The sequence below is a fragment of the Hydra vulgaris genome, chromosome 06, assembly GCF_038396675.1.
Source record: "Hydra vulgaris chromosome 06, alternate assembly HydraT2T_AEP".
In the NCBI taxonomy this organism is placed as follows: Eukaryota; Metazoa; Cnidaria; class Hydrozoa; order Anthoathecata; family Hydridae; genus Hydra; species Hydra vulgaris.
In genome coordinates this window covers 57,144,452-57,165,448 of record NC_088925.1, presented here as the reverse complement: position 1 = coordinate 57,165,448, position 20,997 = coordinate 57,144,452, and the positions used below count along the sequence as shown (strand labels likewise).

General features: G+C 27.0%; 2 protein-coding genes across 2 annotated transcripts in view; both read right to left on the bottom strand.

Moving 5' to 3' along the window:
* LOC136082006 (uncharacterized) overlaps window positions 1-20,997 on the bottom strand; it is a 108,029-nt gene that overhangs the window by 77,527 nt on the left and 9,505 nt on the right. The window contains exons 2-3 of the mRNA XM_065800536.1: window positions 14,064-14,216; window positions 10,152-10,214 (exon numbers count right to left, since the gene is read on the bottom strand). Of these exons, the coding sequence (XP_065656608.1) occupies window positions 10,152-10,181 (30 nt within the window). The 5' untranslated portion in view covers window positions 10,182-10,214; window positions 14,064-14,216. The remainder of the gene's footprint in view (window positions 1-10,151; window positions 10,215-14,063; window positions 14,217-20,997) is intronic.
* LOC136082007 (THAP domain-containing protein 1-like) lies at window positions 925-2,236 on the bottom strand. The gene is made up of 2 exons (XM_065800537.1): window positions 2,081-2,236; window positions 925-1,153 (listed from the first exon to the last, which is right to left on the bottom strand). Exons 1-2 carry the CDS (start codon window positions 2,149-2,151, stop codon window positions 925-927), a joined length of 300 nt encoding a protein of 99 aa, XP_065656609.1. The 5' UTR covers window positions 2,152-2,236.

Genomic DNA, 20,997 nt, shown 5'->3' with positions numbered 1-20,997 from the left:
TATAGTTAAATTTTTTTTGATTAAACAAACACAAACTTTCCACTATTGTGTACATATATAATTGTACTTAACTGTATTAACACAACCTACCCTGAAAACTTGTCACCATCCCATTCTATTTTTTTATGAATTGCCATTTCATCAATCATTAATGAGCAGATACATGATTTTCCTTTTTCTTTTAGTTCTGCTACTTTCAGTTTTAAGACCTTAATTGATTCAGATTGAAATCCAGGTTCGCATGTGACTTTTTGATACCATTTTTGAAGTGTTCTTGGATGAGGAAGCATTTTAGTAAATGTTTTTCTGACATATGAATAAGCTCTAGGAGAATAAAAATTTAGGGTAAGAGCAAAGCTTTTTAACTCCATTGGATATTCTTTAGTGCATTTGGATTTTAGTAATTGTTTAAAAACAGTTTTTGTAGAAGCAGGCATTGTGTCCTACAAAAAATTAAATAATTTTAAAATGTCTAAGAAATTATTACCTATACCTAATTAAAATTTTGAATGGAAAGTTCACATAGATTATTACTTTATATTTTTAGTAAATATCACTTACAGAAAGCTTAAGGGAGGATTCTTCGTCAATCATTTGCATTTCCTTCAAATGTTTAAGTAAAGATTGTAAGTTAGATACTCTTTTGTGAAGTCGCCGATTTCGTTGCTGCAAAATTTTAATTTTTTTTTCTTGCTTTGAAATTAATTTCAATACTATATTAAAAGACTGGTATTTTTTTAAATCATTCAGGTAACATTTTCTCCTTTTTAGAGGAGATTCTAAGGCTATTTTTTTTAAATTCCTAAAGGTATTGCAGCTCTGTCTTTTAGCTCTGTCTAAGGAGGCTGTTTCCAGGGTAGTTTCAGATGAAGTATCATCTTTTATTGTTTTGATATTAATTTCACTCTCACTTGTGATTTTTCTTTAAGCTGGAGGTTTTCTAGGTTTAATTTTCTTCACCAAACTACTTGGAAAATTAAAAACACTTGGTATAGCTTCCTTTTTAAGTTGCTTTTTTGAACTCCAACCACTAACAACATATGAATCTGGTGTAAAATGCTTAGAACAAATTTTTGAACTTTTTGTCGGAATAAAGTTTTCTCTACGCATGGCAGAAATCCATTTATTTTGTAACAATAAATCTTTTGGAAATCTGTAACATAAAATATAATTAATAAATAAAAAATATTTTTTGCATGTTTATCAAAAAGTAACATATAGCAATATAATGGTTTATAGCAACATATTAGTAATAACATTTAGTAATGTAATGGCAAACATAATGGATGTGGTTCTAATCAATGATATATTCTATTGACAATTCTATAACAATTAAAGTATTAAAAAAAGTTATAAAAAAGATTTATAAATATATAATATTATGTTTACTTTCTTATCAAGAAAAAAGAACTTTTAAGTTTAAGACAACAAATAACACTTATATATAATTATTAAATATTTTAAACAAATATCAGCATAAATCAAAACATATCCTAGGATTAATCAATATTGGCCAAAATTGCAGAAATCCAAAATAAAAATACCATCGAGTCGTTATTAATAATAATAGTGGACAACAAAAATTATTATTATGACATAATAAAATGACTTAATATGACTACTATGTATAAATATGATAAGCCATTTATCTTTCATCATAATTTAATAAAAGATAAATATTTATCATGTATATAATCGATTATATACATGATAAATAGATGATTAATCATCTATTAATCATGTATATAATTAAAATTAATGTATATAATAATTCATGATAAATTATGATGATATATATATATATATATATATATATATATATATATATATATATATATATATATATATATATATATATATATATATATATATATATATATATATATATATATATATATATATATATATAGATAGATAGATATATATTGATATTTTTCTATATTATATTAAATATGATAATATTTAGTCATATTATTAATATGACTAAACATTATCATACTTAATATTATTAAATAATCAATAGATAAATAACATCATAGTAGTCATATTAAATTATTTTTTATTTAAAATAAACTCTTACCCATGAAATGATATATCTGCACCGGCTTTATGTCTTTCTGTGCAGTTATATGCACAGCAAGAATGCACCATAGTTGAAGATAATCAAAAAATATAATGCAAATGCAAGAGCAAACTTATCATCGAAAAAAGTTTTTGCCACAAACTGACGTCATGCGCAAACTTTTTTTTTTGGCTTCACTTTAAGATTAGAATTATTAGGCTTAGGCCGGGTCTATAGTTTTTAATGGTCTAAGAGACGACCAGAGTGTCCATGGCCCGGGGCACTGGGGCCATGCCCCACTTAATTTCTCAAAAAAAAAATTTTTTTTTTGCCTTTTTAATAAAGTAAAGATAATATTGTTTTTAAAATTTTTTTTGATTTGTACTTGCTCTGTTTTATTTAATTATTTACAAAATAAAATACAAAAATATTTAGTCTCAAGATTGAGTTAGGATTTGCTTAGATGCATCAACAGTCAAAGTATATATACATCCAGTTATTGCTATAGGTGCATCAATGGTACAAATTATCTTGGTAATTGGAACCCAACACTCATCTGCTCTAGATGGTCAGAAAAGCTTAATAAAAGGACCGCAGAGGTGCATAGATGATACCATAACATCTTGCTCATACCAATCCAATCAAATGTATCATATTTACACAGAACAAATTCACCAAATTTCAACGCTTTAATGTTAATTTTCAATGTATTAATTTTTCAATTTATTAATTTGCTAATTAGATTAAATACTTTGAATATTAGAAAAAGAAAACATACTTATTATATTAAAATCTTCACTTGCTCGTTTAAAACTATAGATTCTTGGTTAAATTGAGCTAAAAACGTTTTTTCAAAGTAATGTGCAATTCTGTCAGTCTTTCTTTTTCAATTTTGAAAAAAACAAACCCTTAAATATTTTTTGCACAACAGTCAAGCATTTTATTACATTCAATATCTGGTCAGTTATGGGGCTTTGTAAACTTACATTTGCAGTTAATCATTTTATACTGCTACCAATACCATCACATGGTGACTTAGCATGACTTGTAGAAAAATTGTCCACTCTGCATCAATTTCAATATTATCTTTATGGAGACAGATACTGTAAAGGTTTTTTTGGTTTTTATACTTTTTTTGGTTTTTATACTGTGCAGCACAACCATCTGTATATTAAAGAATCTTTGAAATATTAGGATGATTTTCTTTTAAATAATTAACTATTTGTGTCTTAACTTCATACACAAAACCAAGTCATGCTCATTATTTTCTGACATGAAGCAAAATAATTTTCCTTTAAACTGGTCAATTTTCTCTAATAAATAGAGGGAAACATGGTGTAACATGCATTGACTTTGGCACCAATGGTAACTTAAGATTTCATCTTAAATCACAAAAGTGTAGTTTTCTGCAAAATCATCATCATCAATCAAGACAATAAGTAGTCTTATGCAAAATTTTCCTTTTGTTGCCTTAGGTATCTTGCTAGATATTTTGCAATGCAGGAACCAACTGTTAACTTGTTTATTGCCTCTGATAACATCAATTTGTATTCTTCAATTGTTGTTGTCTGACTGATCTATGTTGTTATATGTGTTTTCTTTTCAATTCAAAAAGTTTCAAACTATACAATGTAAAATTCTGTTCAAATCATTATTTTAGATGGATGACTGTTTTTAATCCATTAAAATATTTTAGGAAAGATCATTGAATACAGAATGATCAAAAACTGAATGGAACAATTATAAACAAAAAAAATTTTTTGAAGACAATATTTTCAAAATTATCTTTACTTAATTAAAAATGCAAAAAAAAAAAAATTTCTTGAAAAAAGTGGGGCATGACCCCTAGTGCCCCAAGCTTTTGGACCCTCTGGTCATCTACCATAAAAACAATTTTAACACACATTTCAGAGCTCCAGTTTGTCTGGAAAGTAGTGAAAAATCTATCACAAGATTCCGCTACAAAAAAGTAGACCCATGACCCAGCCCCCTTCCCTGGTGTTTTGGGCCCTAAAAACAACTTTAACATCCATGTTCATTAGCACTACAGAAATATCAAAAGTTTCAGAGATCCAGCTAGTTTAGAAGGTAGTGAAAAATCAATTACAACACTTCACTGCAAAAAAAAAGAGACGGTGCCCCATTATCCATATATGGAAATCCACATACTTGCAGATAAAATCTTTATACCTTTTGAAAGATCAATGAATATAGAATGATGTGTAATATATATTTTTTTGATATCATCACGGTCACATGGGTTTCTTGAGCATCGAAATCTGGTATATTAAAAATTACCTAAATTTATTTAAATTGATAAATACAGGTACTTTTAATTAAATTTTTACATTTCTGATCATTTCATTGGATTTGCCTCCCCTGAAAATGGCCTGGTAAGAATTTTTAAGTAAAAATATCAAATATTTTTAAAGTTATGTAACTTGAAACCTCTAAATAAACATTGGGGCCTGGCCAGTATCTGCTAAAAGTAAAATGGTCATATTTTATGATCTTATTGGAGCCAGAGGATAAAATTTTCAAGGAATTCTTATTTTAGTAAGTACTCACAACGGTAAAAATCAAATTTAAAAAGTTTTATATTTTTTGAATCTGAATATTTCTAAAAAAATATATCTAAAATAATCATTTGATAAAAGGTACAATGCCAAATAATCTTTTTGCAAAGATGTCTAGCTATGAAAATAGCTGTTAAACAAAAGGTAGATTAGACATTTTTCCAAATTATACTTTTATTATATTTGAATTATAGTTAAAACACAATTCAGAAGTATTTATAACAAACTTGTTAAAAATTGTCATTAAAACAGTATTGTTAAATAGGACCTTCATTTCGAAATTCTGCCAGTTAAGTGAAATTCAACCATATTTTCCTAAAGTTAATAAAGCCTTTGGTTTAGCAATACTAAATAAGCCTAATTAAGTCTTTGGAAAAAGATTTTGTAAGTCTGTTATAGAAAGATTGTAATTGTAAAAGTTTAGATAAAGTCATCTATAAAACTATAAAAAAATTAGCAAAATCTGAGACATAGGGTGACAATTTTAAAAATTTCTGGGTCATTTGACATGGAATTACCCTTCTGCAAAATTCTTTATTTGCAAATGTTCAAAAAAAAGTGAAGTAGGCTAAAAAAATTATTTGTTTTCTTTTCAAAAGTCATGTTCAGATAAAAAAACTTTTTTTCTTATTTACTGAATGAAATTTAACCATTCACTAACATTACTTTCGATATCCAGATAAAATCTCACTTCCGATATCAACTCACTTTCGATATCAACATAAAATCTCATCAAGACAACAAAAATTTATCATTAAAAATATATTGTACACCACTGAAGAAAGTCCACTTTAAAAAAAAATTTAAAAATAACAGACAGAAGTTAAACAGCTTTTTTCTTTTTTACGCAAAAATGTAAAAAATGTAGTCCAAAATTTAGTTTTAACAAACTTATCATTATCAAGGTTAATTCTGCCATATAAAGGGAAATATTGGTGCCTCTGTCTTTCAAAAGAATCACAGGCCTTTCAATCAAATTTTTTCACTTCAACTTAAGGAGTTTTAACAATCTTCCAATTTATTCCTTCTGAGAAAAATTTACTATAGGTGGCTATTGCAGACTCATAACGTTTGCCTCGCTTAAACTTTTTAAAAGATAATGTTTGCCTCACCTAAAGTCTTAAGTACTTATCAAATACTTAAAAGTGATTAATTTAATTATAATAAAGTACTTCATTCATTAATGAACCTAAGTAATTTAAATTATAAAACAATACCTTAAAATGATAACACAGTATAAATAAAAATAATAACTAAAAATAATATGAACATGCATGAATATGCATGAGTTATATTTGTTTTTGAAAGTACTAAAAAATCAAAGTGTCAATCATTTCATGGCTTAATCATATTTAATTTTTTGAACATTAAAACTGAGAATGCTTTTTCGGAATCCCTACTTGTTAGCCGTATAGATAATATATAATCATATTTTTTTTAAGGTGATCTAATCATAAGCTACTACTTTCAAATAACAGTATTTCTTTTTGAATTTTATAAGTTATTTTTTACCTTTATATTTTGTGTTTGTATTGCTGCCAATTTTTTTTTCATCACTTCATTTAATTTGTTCATTTTAATTGTTTGACATTATTCTACTCAAGTCTGCTGCTGTTATTATATCTGTTGAGTTTAAACACTTTATCAGGTTTATCATAATTGTTTTTATTTTGGGTACTCGTATTTGGTAAAAAAACTTCTGGAATTTTTTATAAAGTAACCTGGCCACAAAGATATACTAAGCTCTTTAACGGTGTTCTCCACTCTTAAATTCGGTGCCACAAAGATATACTAAGCTCCTTAACGGTGTTCTCCACTCTTAAATTCGGTGACTCAAAACATTATACAATTGTTTTCGTATTTCAAATTGTTGTTCATTTATTTTTGTCAACATAAACTTTTATGGATTATCAGAAGAAATTAAAGTTGTGTCTTGTCAACAAAGTGCTACCACAGTTGCTTTATCGGAAGTAAAAGTACTATTAAATCAGATATCATTCTACATTCTTTCTCGTTCATCTTAATTGAATCATCAATCTTGGAATCCAATTCTAAATCTAGAAGTGCATTTTTAGCACAATAATTTTTATTTTTAAGTTCTTATTTAAGCTGCTACATTGGATTTTGCAACCCATGATTAAATGGATGATCTTTCTAAACTCAATTTGTACATACTTTTGTAAATAATTTTCATTTCTGTTCTTTTAAATATTTTTAAAATTTTCCTGAGGTTTTTGTTATAACCAATAATTTGGTGCCTAATTTTATGTTTCATTAATTTTTAATGAATCATTTGAATTTATTTAATAAACCTTACGTATTTGGATAACTTCATTAGTTAAACGGATGCTAAGTAAACTTTTGTAGTTTAATAAACCTATATTTTGATAACTTCATTAACTAAACTTTTGTAAATCACACACATATTTGTAATTAAACTGAGTGGACATAAAAATGAAATTAACATCACCCAAACATTGGAATTAAAATGAATTAGAAAATTCAAAATAAAAAGGTATTTCTTTTATTAAAAATGTTTGACTTCCAATTAGCAAGTGCTAAAATTTTATTTATTTTTAATAATATATTAATAATATTTTAATAATATACTATATATACATTTTTTATATGTTTAATCGTACAAAATATGTACAATTAAACATATAAAAATTGTATATATAGTATAATATTGCAAATAAGCAATAATGTTTTTAGTTTGGATTTTCGATAAAATACAGAAAGAGGGAGAATAAAAAGAAAACATTGCAAAGAGGATAAACAGCTACAAAACCAAGCAGCTACAATTCCAAAGCCTATATTTACATTTTATTATGTCTAAATTTCTTAATTACAAATTAAGCTGAAACTTTTTGTACTTTTACTTTTTTTAAGACAATCCCGAAATCCCGGGAAATTTTGGAGACTAATCGTGGGATTTCGGGACACAATTTGTACAGAATTCCGGGATGGCCATCCCTAGTGGGAATTTAGAATTGTGTTTAGCAATGTTTTTAAATAAGAATTTGATTTGAAAACTACTCTACAAGCAAATTTTCTGTATATTGTCCTTTTATTTGGGGATAGTAATGGTATCCATGGTAATAATACAGTGAGGATGTTGCCAGAATCAGATTAAATTTTTTTTTTTTATGGACTGTTTTTTTAAATTAGATTTCCAATACTTTTTAGTTGATTATTGTTGTAACCATTAACATATTTAAGTTAGGAAGTTTATCTCATTTTGTAAATGTAAATAACTGCATATGGAGTAAACTCAGTTAATGCAAATTTAAACAATGTGCCTAAAATTTTAAAGCTATCTTTGAGTAAGATTTAATTTGAATAATTGTAATGCTTTCTTTTCTGTAAACTTCGAACTCATATTTTTTTTTAGTGTTGTTTACTATGGTTACATCAAAAAAGTTTAGAAATCAATTTTTGCTTTGGATTTTGATTGTATATTGTATTGCATGATGTTGCTGCGTAAATAACTTGAAATTGCTTTGCTTCTTGATTGTTCAAAAAATATAGCATTATTATCATCAACAAGTCAAGAGGAGGATTTAATAACATTTTACCTTTGAAAAACTTTTCTTAGCAGTATTGTAGAAAATAAATTGCTAGAATGAAAGTTGGAAAAGTCCAATTCATGGACCTTGTTGCTCCACAAGAAATAGTAAGCTTGATAGAATAATTTTAGGAATCAACTTTATTTAATTGACCTCTAAGAATTTTTAGTGTGAAATTGATGAGTGATGTTTTACTACATCTAATAAAATGTCAACCTTGTTACTGTTAATGGTCTATAAGTTTCTTAATAATAACTTTTTAGTATTTTATTGTTTTAATTCAGGTCAGTTGTTCACTTAAAAAAAACATTTGACTTCAAGAAAATGAGATAGGGATAAACTTATAAATAAGACATTTGACTACAAGAAAATAAGATTGGGATAAAAACAAGATAATAAACTAGATTGAGATGAAACTTATAAAAGCATTAAATGCACACTTTAAATTTAGACTTCCAAAATACATTTCAAAATGCAGAAATATCAACAAACAAACAAAAAAATTTATAGGTATAGAACTAAATATACTTAGGACTTTTGTTGGATCAACTTGTTCATAATTTTTAAAGCTTTATCATGTTCTGTTCTGTTTTTAACCATTAGATTTTTTGTTATCATTAAAATCATCAAATCTTTTGTTATATATTTTTAAGTTAAAAATCTAAAACAAATATTCTTTTCATATTTATTGCCGTTATTCTGCTGCTATTGGTTGATAAAGTTTTTAAAAAACTTAACATTATGAATTATAAAAAACATGTAAAAATTTAAAACATATAAAAATTTAACAAAGGTAATTAGATAAATTTTACATTTTATGTTCAGAAGACCAGCTCAAGAACAATTTTGTTGAGTGAATTGTTACTATTACTGGGTGTCATTATTTAAAAAAAAATGCTTCAAAACACAAAAGTGCTTTTAATTGTTAAAACTGGACATTGACATTGTTAGACACAAGTGATTGGTTACCATTTATTCATTTTTAAACTCATGGATGGTAAAGCTAATTAGAGAAAGTAAAAAACCTGGTACAATAAAAATGTCTTGGTCCAGTAAAACATTTTCAGGACTTCTGTATTGTAAAGGAACAATCAGTTTTCATAACAATCAAAAAACTTACACAAATTAAAACACAGCTATTAAGTTGTGCAAAGACCATTAAAGAATGTTAATACAAAAAAGAGAAATGGTTTAAAAAATAATCTGTCTATTAACAAAATTGTTATTTTAGATAAATGTCAACAAACATTTATCTTAAATAACAATTATACATAAAATAGTCAGTTAGTGATGCAAATAAAATTGTCAACTTTATTTGCTTTGCAACATATTTAACTTGCAGCCCTCATGTTATGCAAAATCAGTTTTAAAACATTAATAGTTTTTAAGACATTAGCCATTGCGTATTTCTAAAAAAAAATTTAGATAAAAAAGATGCAAGGATTAAAACTTTATACAAGGGTAACCTTACAACCTATCATATAATATTTACACAAGTTTATGAATTTGCATGAAAAATATTGACAAAATATGTTTTTCAAAACTTCAAATAAGTTCCTAAATATATTTAGGAATTAGAAAACTTTTTTAAACCTAGTTAAAGAAATAGTAGACTAACTATAGTTTGTATAAAAATTTCAAAAATTTAGAAATTAAGATTGAATCCTAAAACAATATAATGCTATGAAATTCATTTTTTCTCAAATTCATAATTTTCTTTCAAGTTTTAAAAATATGTGCTTCAACTTAATTGACCTTTCAAGTAAATTTTAAGACTTTTATTTAATATCAGAAAATTCTTCCCTTCACATTCTGTTAATTATGACTCTGTTAATTAAAATTCCCTGATCCACAGTCTGTTTATTATGATTCTGTCAAAACTCTCTGATTCTTTTTAAAAAATTTATTATTATTAGTAACAAATACTTAAATGTAATAACAAACCTCTCGTCTCATTTTTGCCATAGGAACCATTTTAATAACTGAACTATCCAAAATTGTGAAGTCCTTAAAAAATATATAATAAAATTTAAACACACATACACAATGTTTATTTAGAAAACAATGAAATCAAAACATTCAAAAATTTTATGATAAAAAGAAACATTTACACAAAAAGTTAGATATTTTTTATTGAAAAGATCATAGCAAAAATACATTGCAATATTATTCAAAGAACTAAAACTTTGAAAAAGTTTGAGCCATATGGCTGCTGCAGTTGTTATTGACATTGACATTGTTTATTCTAGATGTCTAAGTTTGAATACTTTTTTTAAGGTATTTTTTATGTCAAGAGTAGGAAAAAAATGTCAGTTTTTAAAGTATTGATTCTTGCTAGTTTATTAGCATATTTGACTTCATGTAGACAAAAATGAAATAATCCAGGTCTTATATAACCAAATAACAAGGTCAATTTCATGAAATCAACATAATGTGTTGTTTTTAGTAGGTTAGTAATTGCAGTCACTATAGCACACGTTATTTCTGAATTGATTTCCTCCATTTTTTAATGAAAAACCAATGACACAATCCAGTAATAATACTCGTCAATCGTAATGAGTTCTGACCTATACATAGCATAAAATAGTTGATATTTTGGGTTGTTATCATTACTATAACTGCTTTACAATAGTTTTGCACAAATATTTTAAATTTTATAAGCAACAAAACTTAGTTGCTTACTGCTAATAACTATCAAAATATTGTTAATATTCCATTATTTATGCCAACACTTTTTTATTTTTAAAACTAAATTTACCTACTTAAGGTCACACAACAAAAAGCGACTACAATCAAGGAGGTCCACTACAAGAAGCCACTAAAATTGAGGATTCTTTTTCAAGGAAATTTTCTTTTAACTCAAAACTCTCTCAACCCTAAACTTCAAAATATGAATCAGAGTCTTGCTAATGGTTGCTAATGAAGGTTGCTAACGAAGGGTGCTGTGCAGAGAAACATGTTGAGTGTGGTACTTTCAGAGTTGTAGGAAAGTTTTGGACCTAGAAATTTGTTTTGAGCTGAGTGTTCTACCAAGAGTCTATAACATCTTACGATTTTCTTGCAATACATAACTCTACCTCTGAATTAACAATTCTCTTACAGTATATAATAATATATAAATATATACAATTTACATTTCTACCACTAGTCTACCTATGGATTTTACAATATACATACTATTTTTACTGACTCCTTTACTTTTACCTTTGTGACATCTCAGTTTATCTTTGTGACATCTCAGTTTATCTTTGTGACATATTAGTTTATCTTTGTGACATCTCAGTTTATCTTTGTGACATCTCAGTTTATCTTTGTGACATCTCAGTTTATCTTTCACTAATGACTTCTTATGGAAATTATATATCCAATCCATAGGAAAATTAGCACATGCTTAGTTTGCCTATTGCAAGTTAATTTTTTATTCTTCATTCTATCTTTATCTCTATAAACTTATTTGCCCTAATGTTTTCATATTTTTAATATCTTTTTTCTTTTAAAAAAGCTCAAAATAAAGTAAAAGAAACTGGTTTAGCTGCTATTGTAAGGTTGCATTTTTTTATTTCTACAAATACTAATTAGGGTAATAGGGTAAAAGAAGGACCGTCATGCCTCATATTTTCTTTAAATTTTTAAACCAGTCAAACTTTTACATATTAATGTAACATGAAAAAATGTAAAATTTGAGCTCTTGAATCCAAATGGTTCGCAAGTTACCAAGTTTGTCATAATGGTTTTTGTAGTTGTTTTGTATTTTTTTACAGTGCCACCAATTCCATTGCATGGAGATTTACCATGGCTTGTTGCAAAGAAATTCCAGATGCAACTAATAAAAAAATCTTTAGCATGGTGACATATATTGTAAAAATGTTTGCACATATACTGCTCTACACAGCCATCAGAAAAATAATTAATTTTTATAATTGTCGGACAAAGATTAGCTTTTATATGATTAATGGTTTTATGCAAAACTTAATTGCTAAATTCATTATCATGATTCAAATCATCTCGCAAAAATTGCACAAAAATATATTTCCAATTTTGTTTTTTGTTTTATGGTAACAAAACAAAATACTTGACTTTTAAAAATAAAAAACAATTTTCAAATATTTTTATTTTGGTTTTTTGCATTCTTTGATTCAGCATCTTCAAAAATGAGGCACCAATTTTTGATCATAATCCTCCATTACAACTTTAATTATTCTCACAAAAAGTATCGCTAAAAAATCTATAATAGAGAATGTGAGCCCAAATAAGGAAATTTGCATCGAAACTTCAAAATGACATATCATTATTATGCTTAAAGTGATCAAAACAATAATTTTAAATGTAATATGATCTCCTTTTTCATTTGAAAAATTTGAATCAATGAGACTTAAACAACTCCTGGAGTTGGTGAAAGCCCAAGCAACGGTGATGAAACCGAAAATTTGACAAAAACTAAAAGATAACCATTAAAAACTAAAAAATAGGGTAATTTCCCTAAATTTTTGCATTCAGCACCCTCAAAAATAGTCAGGTACCAACTTTAGGCCATATTCTTCCATTAGAACATAAATTATTTATTAAAAGGTGCAACAACTAAGTCCATAATAACAGGTAAAAGAGAAAAATTTTATGCAGAACTTTAAAACGTCAAAACTTTTGAACCATTTGGATTGGAAAGCACCAACTTTATGTTTTTTCATATTTTATTGATTTTCAATCATCCTTCAGATATCTTTTAAATTCAACATTTTACTAGTTGAAATTTGAAAGATATCTGAAAGGGTGATTAAAAAATTGAAATTATCCCACTTTTTACATGGGATTACCCTATAATGATCACTGATAGTATTTGTAGAAACCAATCAACTGAAACAAGCTATTATGCTTACTCTGCAAAAAACCAATCTCAATTAGAATGTCAATAAAAATTAATAAACTTATAATTTTTGCCAATTTAAAAAAAAACATAGATTTTTAACATCTTCACAAGTGAACTAACTAATATTAATGTAGACTAAAAAAGATTACCATTTTTGAAAAATTTACTAATAAATATATTTACTACATAAGAACAATATTTGAAGTGATTTTCCAAGTAAAAAACAATGTAATAAACAAGTCTTTTTTTAGAGTTGACATGTTACTATATTCTAAAATATATGATGGATATGCTGTTAATGTAGACCATTAAATGCTTTTGTCTGATAAAATTTGTAAGATAACTATGCATTTTGCGAAAAAACCCTTATAATTTCACTTTTTAAATTTTTTTTGATAGTATAAAATTCATATTAACAAATTTCAGAATCATTTCTTTTGGCATACTTTTGATTCAGATGAGTTGTGACATATTTTTTTTAAAAAAACAAACTGATATAATAATAAAATATAATTGACTAAAAAAAAATAAGACTAAAAATGTTTCAAAGTCCTGAATAAAAGTGTGAATAAAAGTGTGTATATACATAACCTGTAAAGATATAATTTAAACAAATTTTTTCAGAATATTATTCTAGTTTTTTTTGTTGTTTTTTTTTTACATTATATTCACAAATTAATAAAACAAAGTTGTATTGAACTCAACTAATTAGTTTTATTAACTTTATCAACATAAAGAGGAATATAAAAAACTAAAGAAAATAGGTTTAAATAATGTTAGTTATCAAAAAGCTATTGTAATTTTAAACATTTAACACCTACAAGAACCTAAAGAATTTATTCAGAAAATTCTGGAAGATTTTTAAAATAATAATATGCTTCTTTTTAACTAATATATTTTAAAAATAAGTGCTTCAAGTGAATTTATTTTATTACAATTTTTTTTGGAACTGCTCCACTCAAATATATAAACTAAATATTTTAAATACTTACTTCAAATGTGTAAGCATCACGTAAGTATACTTTATTGAAACAAAATCAAAATTGATGATTTGACTTTCCTAACTCGTACAAAATATGGAGCATTTGAGCACAAGCTCGAGCTATTGTATCAAATTGATTTAACAGCAACACAAATGTTTTATTCTAAAAAAAGTAAACTATATATATATATATATATATATATATATATATATATATATATATATATATATATATATATATATATATATTGCCTTTCTCAATCCCTAACTCAAATAGTCAACTTTCCATCTCGCTTTCCTGACAACCCGAATCCTCTACCTTCTCTACTCGACTTATGTCTTGTTTTTGATCCTAGTCAGTGCTCAGTTTCTCCACAATCACCCTTAGGTTCTTCTAATCACAGTTTGATCTCTCTAAAACTAGTATCTCATTCTTCTTTATCACCTGAATCCCCCTATTATCGAACCACTTACAACTACAGTAAAGCTGACTGGGATTCTTTCCGTGATTTTCTTTGTGATGGCCCTTGGGTAGAAATCTTTCGTCTTCCTGTCGACAAATGTGCTTCTTACATAACTTTGCAGATTCAGGCTGGCATGGAATCTTTTATTCCCTCTCAACGATTCCAGGTCAAGCCTCACTCTCCTCCACGGTTTTCCTCACACTGCGCTGCTGCAATTGCCAATCGAAACCATTACTTCCATATTTATCAGCAAAACAATTCTCCAGAAAACAGACGTCTGTTTATTACTGCTAGAAACAATTGTAAAAAGGTTTTGTCTAACGCCGAAACCCGCTATTCTCAGGTCATGAAATCTCGTATCTCATCTCAAAATTTAGGCTCTCGTTACTTCTGGAGAATCAAATAATATCAATAATAAGGGCAAATCTATAATTCCACCTCTCTTGTATGGTTCAGACTTTGTCACCTCACCTAAAGACAAAGCCGAATTGTTTGTTAAAAACTTTTCATCAATATCATCTCTTGATTCCACTAGTTGCGTTCTACCTGATATTGCCAACAAACAGGTTGATCCATTGCTTGACATTCTTATCACTCCAACATCTGTATCTAAAGTGATTTCTTGCCTAGACTCTTCTACAGCTTGTGGCCCGGACAACATACCTGTTATTGTCTTGCAGAAGTGTTCTCCAGAGCTGTCGTCTATACTCTCAAAACTATTCAACAAATGCTTATCAGAGTCTTGTTTTCCAGCCTGCTGGAAAGCGGCATCTGTTATCCCTAACTTCAAAAATTCTGGAGAGCGATCTGATTCGTCTAACTACCGTCCCATAAGTCTTCTTCCTATCATAAGCAAGGTTTTTGAATCTTTAATTAACAAACACTTAATTTCTCATCTTGAATCTAATAACTTCTATTCTACAGCTGATTTGCTAACAGTAATAACTGACAGGTTTTATCATGCATTAGATAAAGGCGGAGAGGTTAAGGCCATCGCTCTTGATATTTTGAAAGCTTTTGATAAAGTTTGGCATGCTGGTCTTCTCCAAAAGCTTTCTTCTTATGGTGTATCCGGCATTAGCTTTAAGATCATTAAATCCTCCCTTTCCAATTGTAGCATAAAAGTTGTCCTCAATGGACAACACTCATTTTCTTACTCTGTAACTTTAGGGGATCCTCAAGGTTCTATCCTTGGCCCTATACTCTTTTTAATTTATATCAACGATCTTCCAGATATTCTCACATCTAAGGTGGCATTGTTTGCTGATGATACTACCATTTATTCTCTTCATGATAAGAAACCAACACCCTCTGATTGCTTGGAGGGGGCATTTGAGCTTGAAAAGGATCTCAAGTCTGCTACAGCATGGGGCTCACAGTGGCTGGTGAACTTTAATTCAGATAAAACTTTTTCAGCCAATCGTTATCACAATAATTTAGATCTTCCTATATTTATGAACAGTGATGTACTCAATGAGTCACCTACTCTTCATCTTCTAGGATTAACTCTTACTTCCAATCTTTCTTGGAAACCATATATCAAATCAGTTGCAAAATTAGCATCTGCTAAGGTTGCATCTCTTTATCGAGCTCGTCACTTTCTTACTTCGGATTCTATTCTTTATCTCTATAAATCTCAAATCCGGCCTTGTATAGAATACTGTTGCCATATCTGGGGTGTATCTTCTAATTTTTCTTTTAGACACGGTGCAAAAACGCATTGTAAACTTAGTTGAACCTGCTCTTGCAGTCAACCTCCAACCATTATCACATCGTCGTAATGTTGCTTCTCTTTCTCTTTTCTACAAATACTATAATGGGCACTGCTCTAAAGAGCTAACGTCTTTTGTGCCATCTACTAAAATTCATTCTCGTGTTACTCGCCATTCAATTAAGTGTCATTCTTTTTCTGTGACTGTTCCTAACTGCTCCAAAAACGCTTATTCGTCTAGTTTTTTTCCTCGAACATCAGCTCTTTGGAATTCGCTTTGTTCATCTTGCTTTCCTGATTCATATAATTTGCAATCTTTTAGATCGTCCGTCAAACGTTATCTTGCTCTACAATCTTCATCTTTTCTCTTTCAGTAACTTCCAACTTTAATTAGTGGCTGCTTGCAGCCTTGTTGGAAGCGAAGATATTTAAAAAATATATATATATATAATATATATATATATATATATATATATATATATATATATATATATATATATATATAAATTTATATATATATATATATATATATATATATATATATATATATATATATATATATATATATATATATATATATATATATATATATATATATATATATATATATATATATATATATATATATATATATATATATATATAGATCTATAGTTTGTTGGCTTTGGGAAGAGCGGAAGGAAAAAAGTGATTCTTACGCCAACATATACGTCACTTTTAATTACTTTTAACTTTCGTCCAACATTTCCGTGTTGGACGAAAGTAAAAACCATTAATTTAATTACAAATTAATCGTTTTTTAAAAAAATCACAAAAACGCAAATTTAATTGACCGGAATGTTTTTAAAAACATTCTGAATGTTTTTAAAACATTTTGAATGTTTTTAACAATATAAACAATGTTTTTATTTTTATTTTTTTTAATAAAATGTTTTTATTTTAATATTTTTTAATAAAATGTTTTTATTTTAATTTTTTTTACTGTAAATCATGCGCGGAGTGTTGCTACATCGACTATCTTATAGCCTGACTCGCAAGGGAGTGCTGCTACATCGACTGACAAATAGCCTGACTCGCAAGGGAGTGCTGCTACATCGACTGACAAATAGCCTGACCCGCAAGGGAGTGCTGCTACAACCCTCGACTGAGGGTTTGGTTGGGGCAGGCAGTCTATCATTATTAAAAAAAAAAAATTCCGGTCTTGCATTTTAATTTTTACTTTTTGTCAACAAAATATGGAAAAAACTTTCAGACAACATCTAAGGGTTCTAAAATATATATAAATATATATATTTATATATATATATATATATATATATATATATATATATATATATATATATATATATATATATATATATAAATTAGGGTGGTCCTTTTTTTTAAGTGTGAAAATTTCATTGTCTGAACCCCTAGTTATGTTCAAAGGTATATAAAAATAATTTAGGTTAAATATGAGCAGGATTGATCAATATTTAGAGGTGGCTCAACCAAGTTTTAGTTTTGTGAGAATATTGACATACGAAAACATCGCGTAAAAACTCAACAGTGATAAAATGTTCAATATTTTTGTAAAATGAAGCCATTTGGAACAAACTATAAATAAAATTAATATATGTAAATAAACAGATTTCAACCAATAAGTAAAGAAAAATATTTTGTGTCAGTAAGTATTATACATAATTGAGTATAATATAATAATAATAATAATACTAATAGAGAATTTAAATAAATTAATTGTTGTAATATTTTGTTGTAAACTATATAATTTATTGTAAGCACATCTTGGGCACCTAACAAAATTATTTTAAAATCTTCTACAAGTTCTTTGCAGTCATCTTGCATCTTCTACTTGTGGTTTGATCAACATTTCAACAATAACAATTTTTTTATATTTTAAAACTACTAAAGAATTCACATTTGTGAGAACATCATTAAAAGGTGAATATGTAAAATGCATTTTATAGAATAGGAATTTATAATTTTTTATGTTGTGTAAAATGTAAAAAAATTTTAATGCATTTTGTGCACTGTTGTAATAAAGTATAAAAACTAAAAAAGAGACTTATAAAAACTAAAATATACTATAATGTAATTATAGTATATCTTATAATTATCCTTTATTTTGTTTTATAAACTACTACTACAGCTACTACTTAATCTTATAGCATGTTTTCCAAATACAATTGTGTTAGCCAGGTCTTCTCCTTTAAGGAGAAACAATTGAAACAATATTTGACCCAGATACCCTGCCTGTAAACCTCATTTTGAGGAAACCGCTACCCTATTTCAAATACATGGGATGAGCTCTGTTGGGCAGGAGCAGGGTTGCAAAAAAACCTTTTTTTTTTGAAAAAAACCAAAAACCATGGTTTTTTTGAAAAACCATTGGTTTAAACTCCTTTTTTTTTTAATTAGCTGTGTTTAATCAACTTTTTCAATTAAAAAAAAGCATAACAGGCCTTGTTAAGAAGTGTTACACAGCTCGCATTTTGCCTGCGAAAAGGCGATTTGCCTACGCGTTCAGCAGTTTTGCATTACGCAAAAACTTTTATCTTTTAAAATATTTAAATTATCTTTTGATATCGTTTACGTGACGTTTATTCAAAAGAAAGTCGTAAGTAAAAGCATTAAACCACAATTGTAAACTAATAGATTTTTTGCTAAAGAAACAGTTTGTTAAATAATGCTTTTGTTGTTGCTAAAAATTAGTTAAAAAAATAAAGTGTTTCAAGTTTTATCTTAAGGAATTAAATATATAAATTCCTTTTAAATATAAAAATTATTTTTTGTCATAATAGTTTAAAAAATGCACGATTTATTTTGATGTAAATATTTTATTAATAAGATATTTTGTTTATTGTCAATTCAATAACGTAAAGTTTTAATGACGTTCGTTTAATTTATGCAAATAAATTATGATCACGAATATGTTTTTGGTAACTGATAAATAATAAAAAAAAAAGTCTTTATTGTTTAAAAACGTTATTAAAAAGAGTTCACAAAATAAATAAGAAATAATTTATTAACAGTTAATAAAATAACCAAAAACCAACTGTAAAATTATAAGAAAATAAACAAATATTATGTTACGTTTTAAGAAAAAAATATTTTTTTCAAAATAAAATTTAGTTCATATTTGAAAAAACTAATAATAATGATTTTTCAAATAGTAACTTAAATTTTATTTGTAACTTTTGTTATTGTGAGAAAAAAAAAACTGTTTGTATGATTTCCAATGTGTTAATAAAACAACTTTAATTACAATGCGGTACTTGAATAGACGCTAGTGACACAATATAACTTCTGCAATATAAAACATATTTGCTGAGTTTAGTTACTTTGAAATGTGTTACGCATTTTCGTTACGCAGCGAAATCTAGTAACAAAGCCTGCAATAGTAATTTTGCTTGAGTATACTATATTTTCTATTAACATTACTGCAGTAATTCATCAACCATTACATCATTATTGAATAAACAGGCCCAAAAGTTTAAAAAGAATTCTTTAAATTCCAGCACTAGAAGCTAATGCATTTAAAAAGCCTTCAATATCCATTATATTGTTGCAGTCCAAAGATTTTAGAGATTTCAACCATTCTATTGGTTAATTTTTTACACTTTTAAAAATAGATTCACTATACAAATAGCTTCTATCACTTGGAGCAGATATGGCTTTCAGCTTTAATATTATTGGTAACAAGTTCTTAATTTCTTTATCGGTTAATGTCATTGCAGTTTTATTTTCATTTTTAGAAAGATTAGATCCAAAATATTAAAGATTTAGTGTGTTTGCAAGGAAATGAGCATCATTAAAAGTCTGAAGATATCTTGTTTTCAATATATATATATTTTTTTAGTTGATAAAAATTATATCAGCTCTTAAAAAACTTCAACAGTGTCACATATTTTTTGTTTGATCTCTTTGCAACTTATCCAATTGGTTTAAATATTTTCAAAAAATATTCTGCATTTCGCTTTATCTGTATTTGACTTACTTTTCTACCGATCGTAGGATTTTTCTCTATTTTTTTCAAACATTGTAAAAATGATGCTCCAGTTATTGATATAATTTTCAATTGAATCACACACAGAATTCCAATTTGTTTTGACATATTCAGCGTAGTTAAGGAGAGATCCGAACAATTTGCAGTTCTTAAAAACAAAAACAAATAGGCATCGCCAAACAAATAACACACTGTAAATTTAATATATATTATAAATTAATTTTCAGAAGCATCTTTATGATAAGTAATTTAAATAAGTGCGTTCACATTAAGTATTTACATGAGAGATATAATTCTATTTGTAAACATAACCCTGGTTTACTTTACTGCTGAAAATTTAAAGCTATTTAAAAACTATTCATTTGGTTTAAATTGGTATTTTTTGATTGGTTTAAACCATGGTTTAAACCATTTGTTTTAAACAATCCTGGACAGTGGCATTCAAATCCCTGATGAAATTCATCATTCACAACATACCGCAAAAATTGACAAATACTTAATTATCAACTATAACAAATACCTAATTTCAACACAATTTTTCATTTTCAGATGGCTTTACGTTCTTAAGTTTATCTAGTTAGCCCTACAGAGGGGATCAAAGGTAACAAATTACAATCATCAGAGCGAGTTCTCGTTTAATTTTCTTTATCTACTCAATGTTCTGAAAGAAGATGTCCAAAAAGCAGCAAACCACACTATTGAAAGTGTGGAAAGTTTTTGATTTTGAGCAAAAATTCCAATCAAACATCGCCAGGATTCCATA

Excerpts from the sequence above, each read along its gene's own strand:
- LOC136082007 (XM_065800537.1), bottom strand. The coding sequence starts at position 2,151 with ATGGTGCATTCTTGCTGTGCATATAACTGCACAGAAAGACATAAAGCC. Across the intron at positions 1,154-2,080 it reads GCAGATATATCATTTCATGG|ATTTCCAAAAGATTTATTGT; the intron begins GTAAGAGTTTAT and ends TTTATGTTACAG.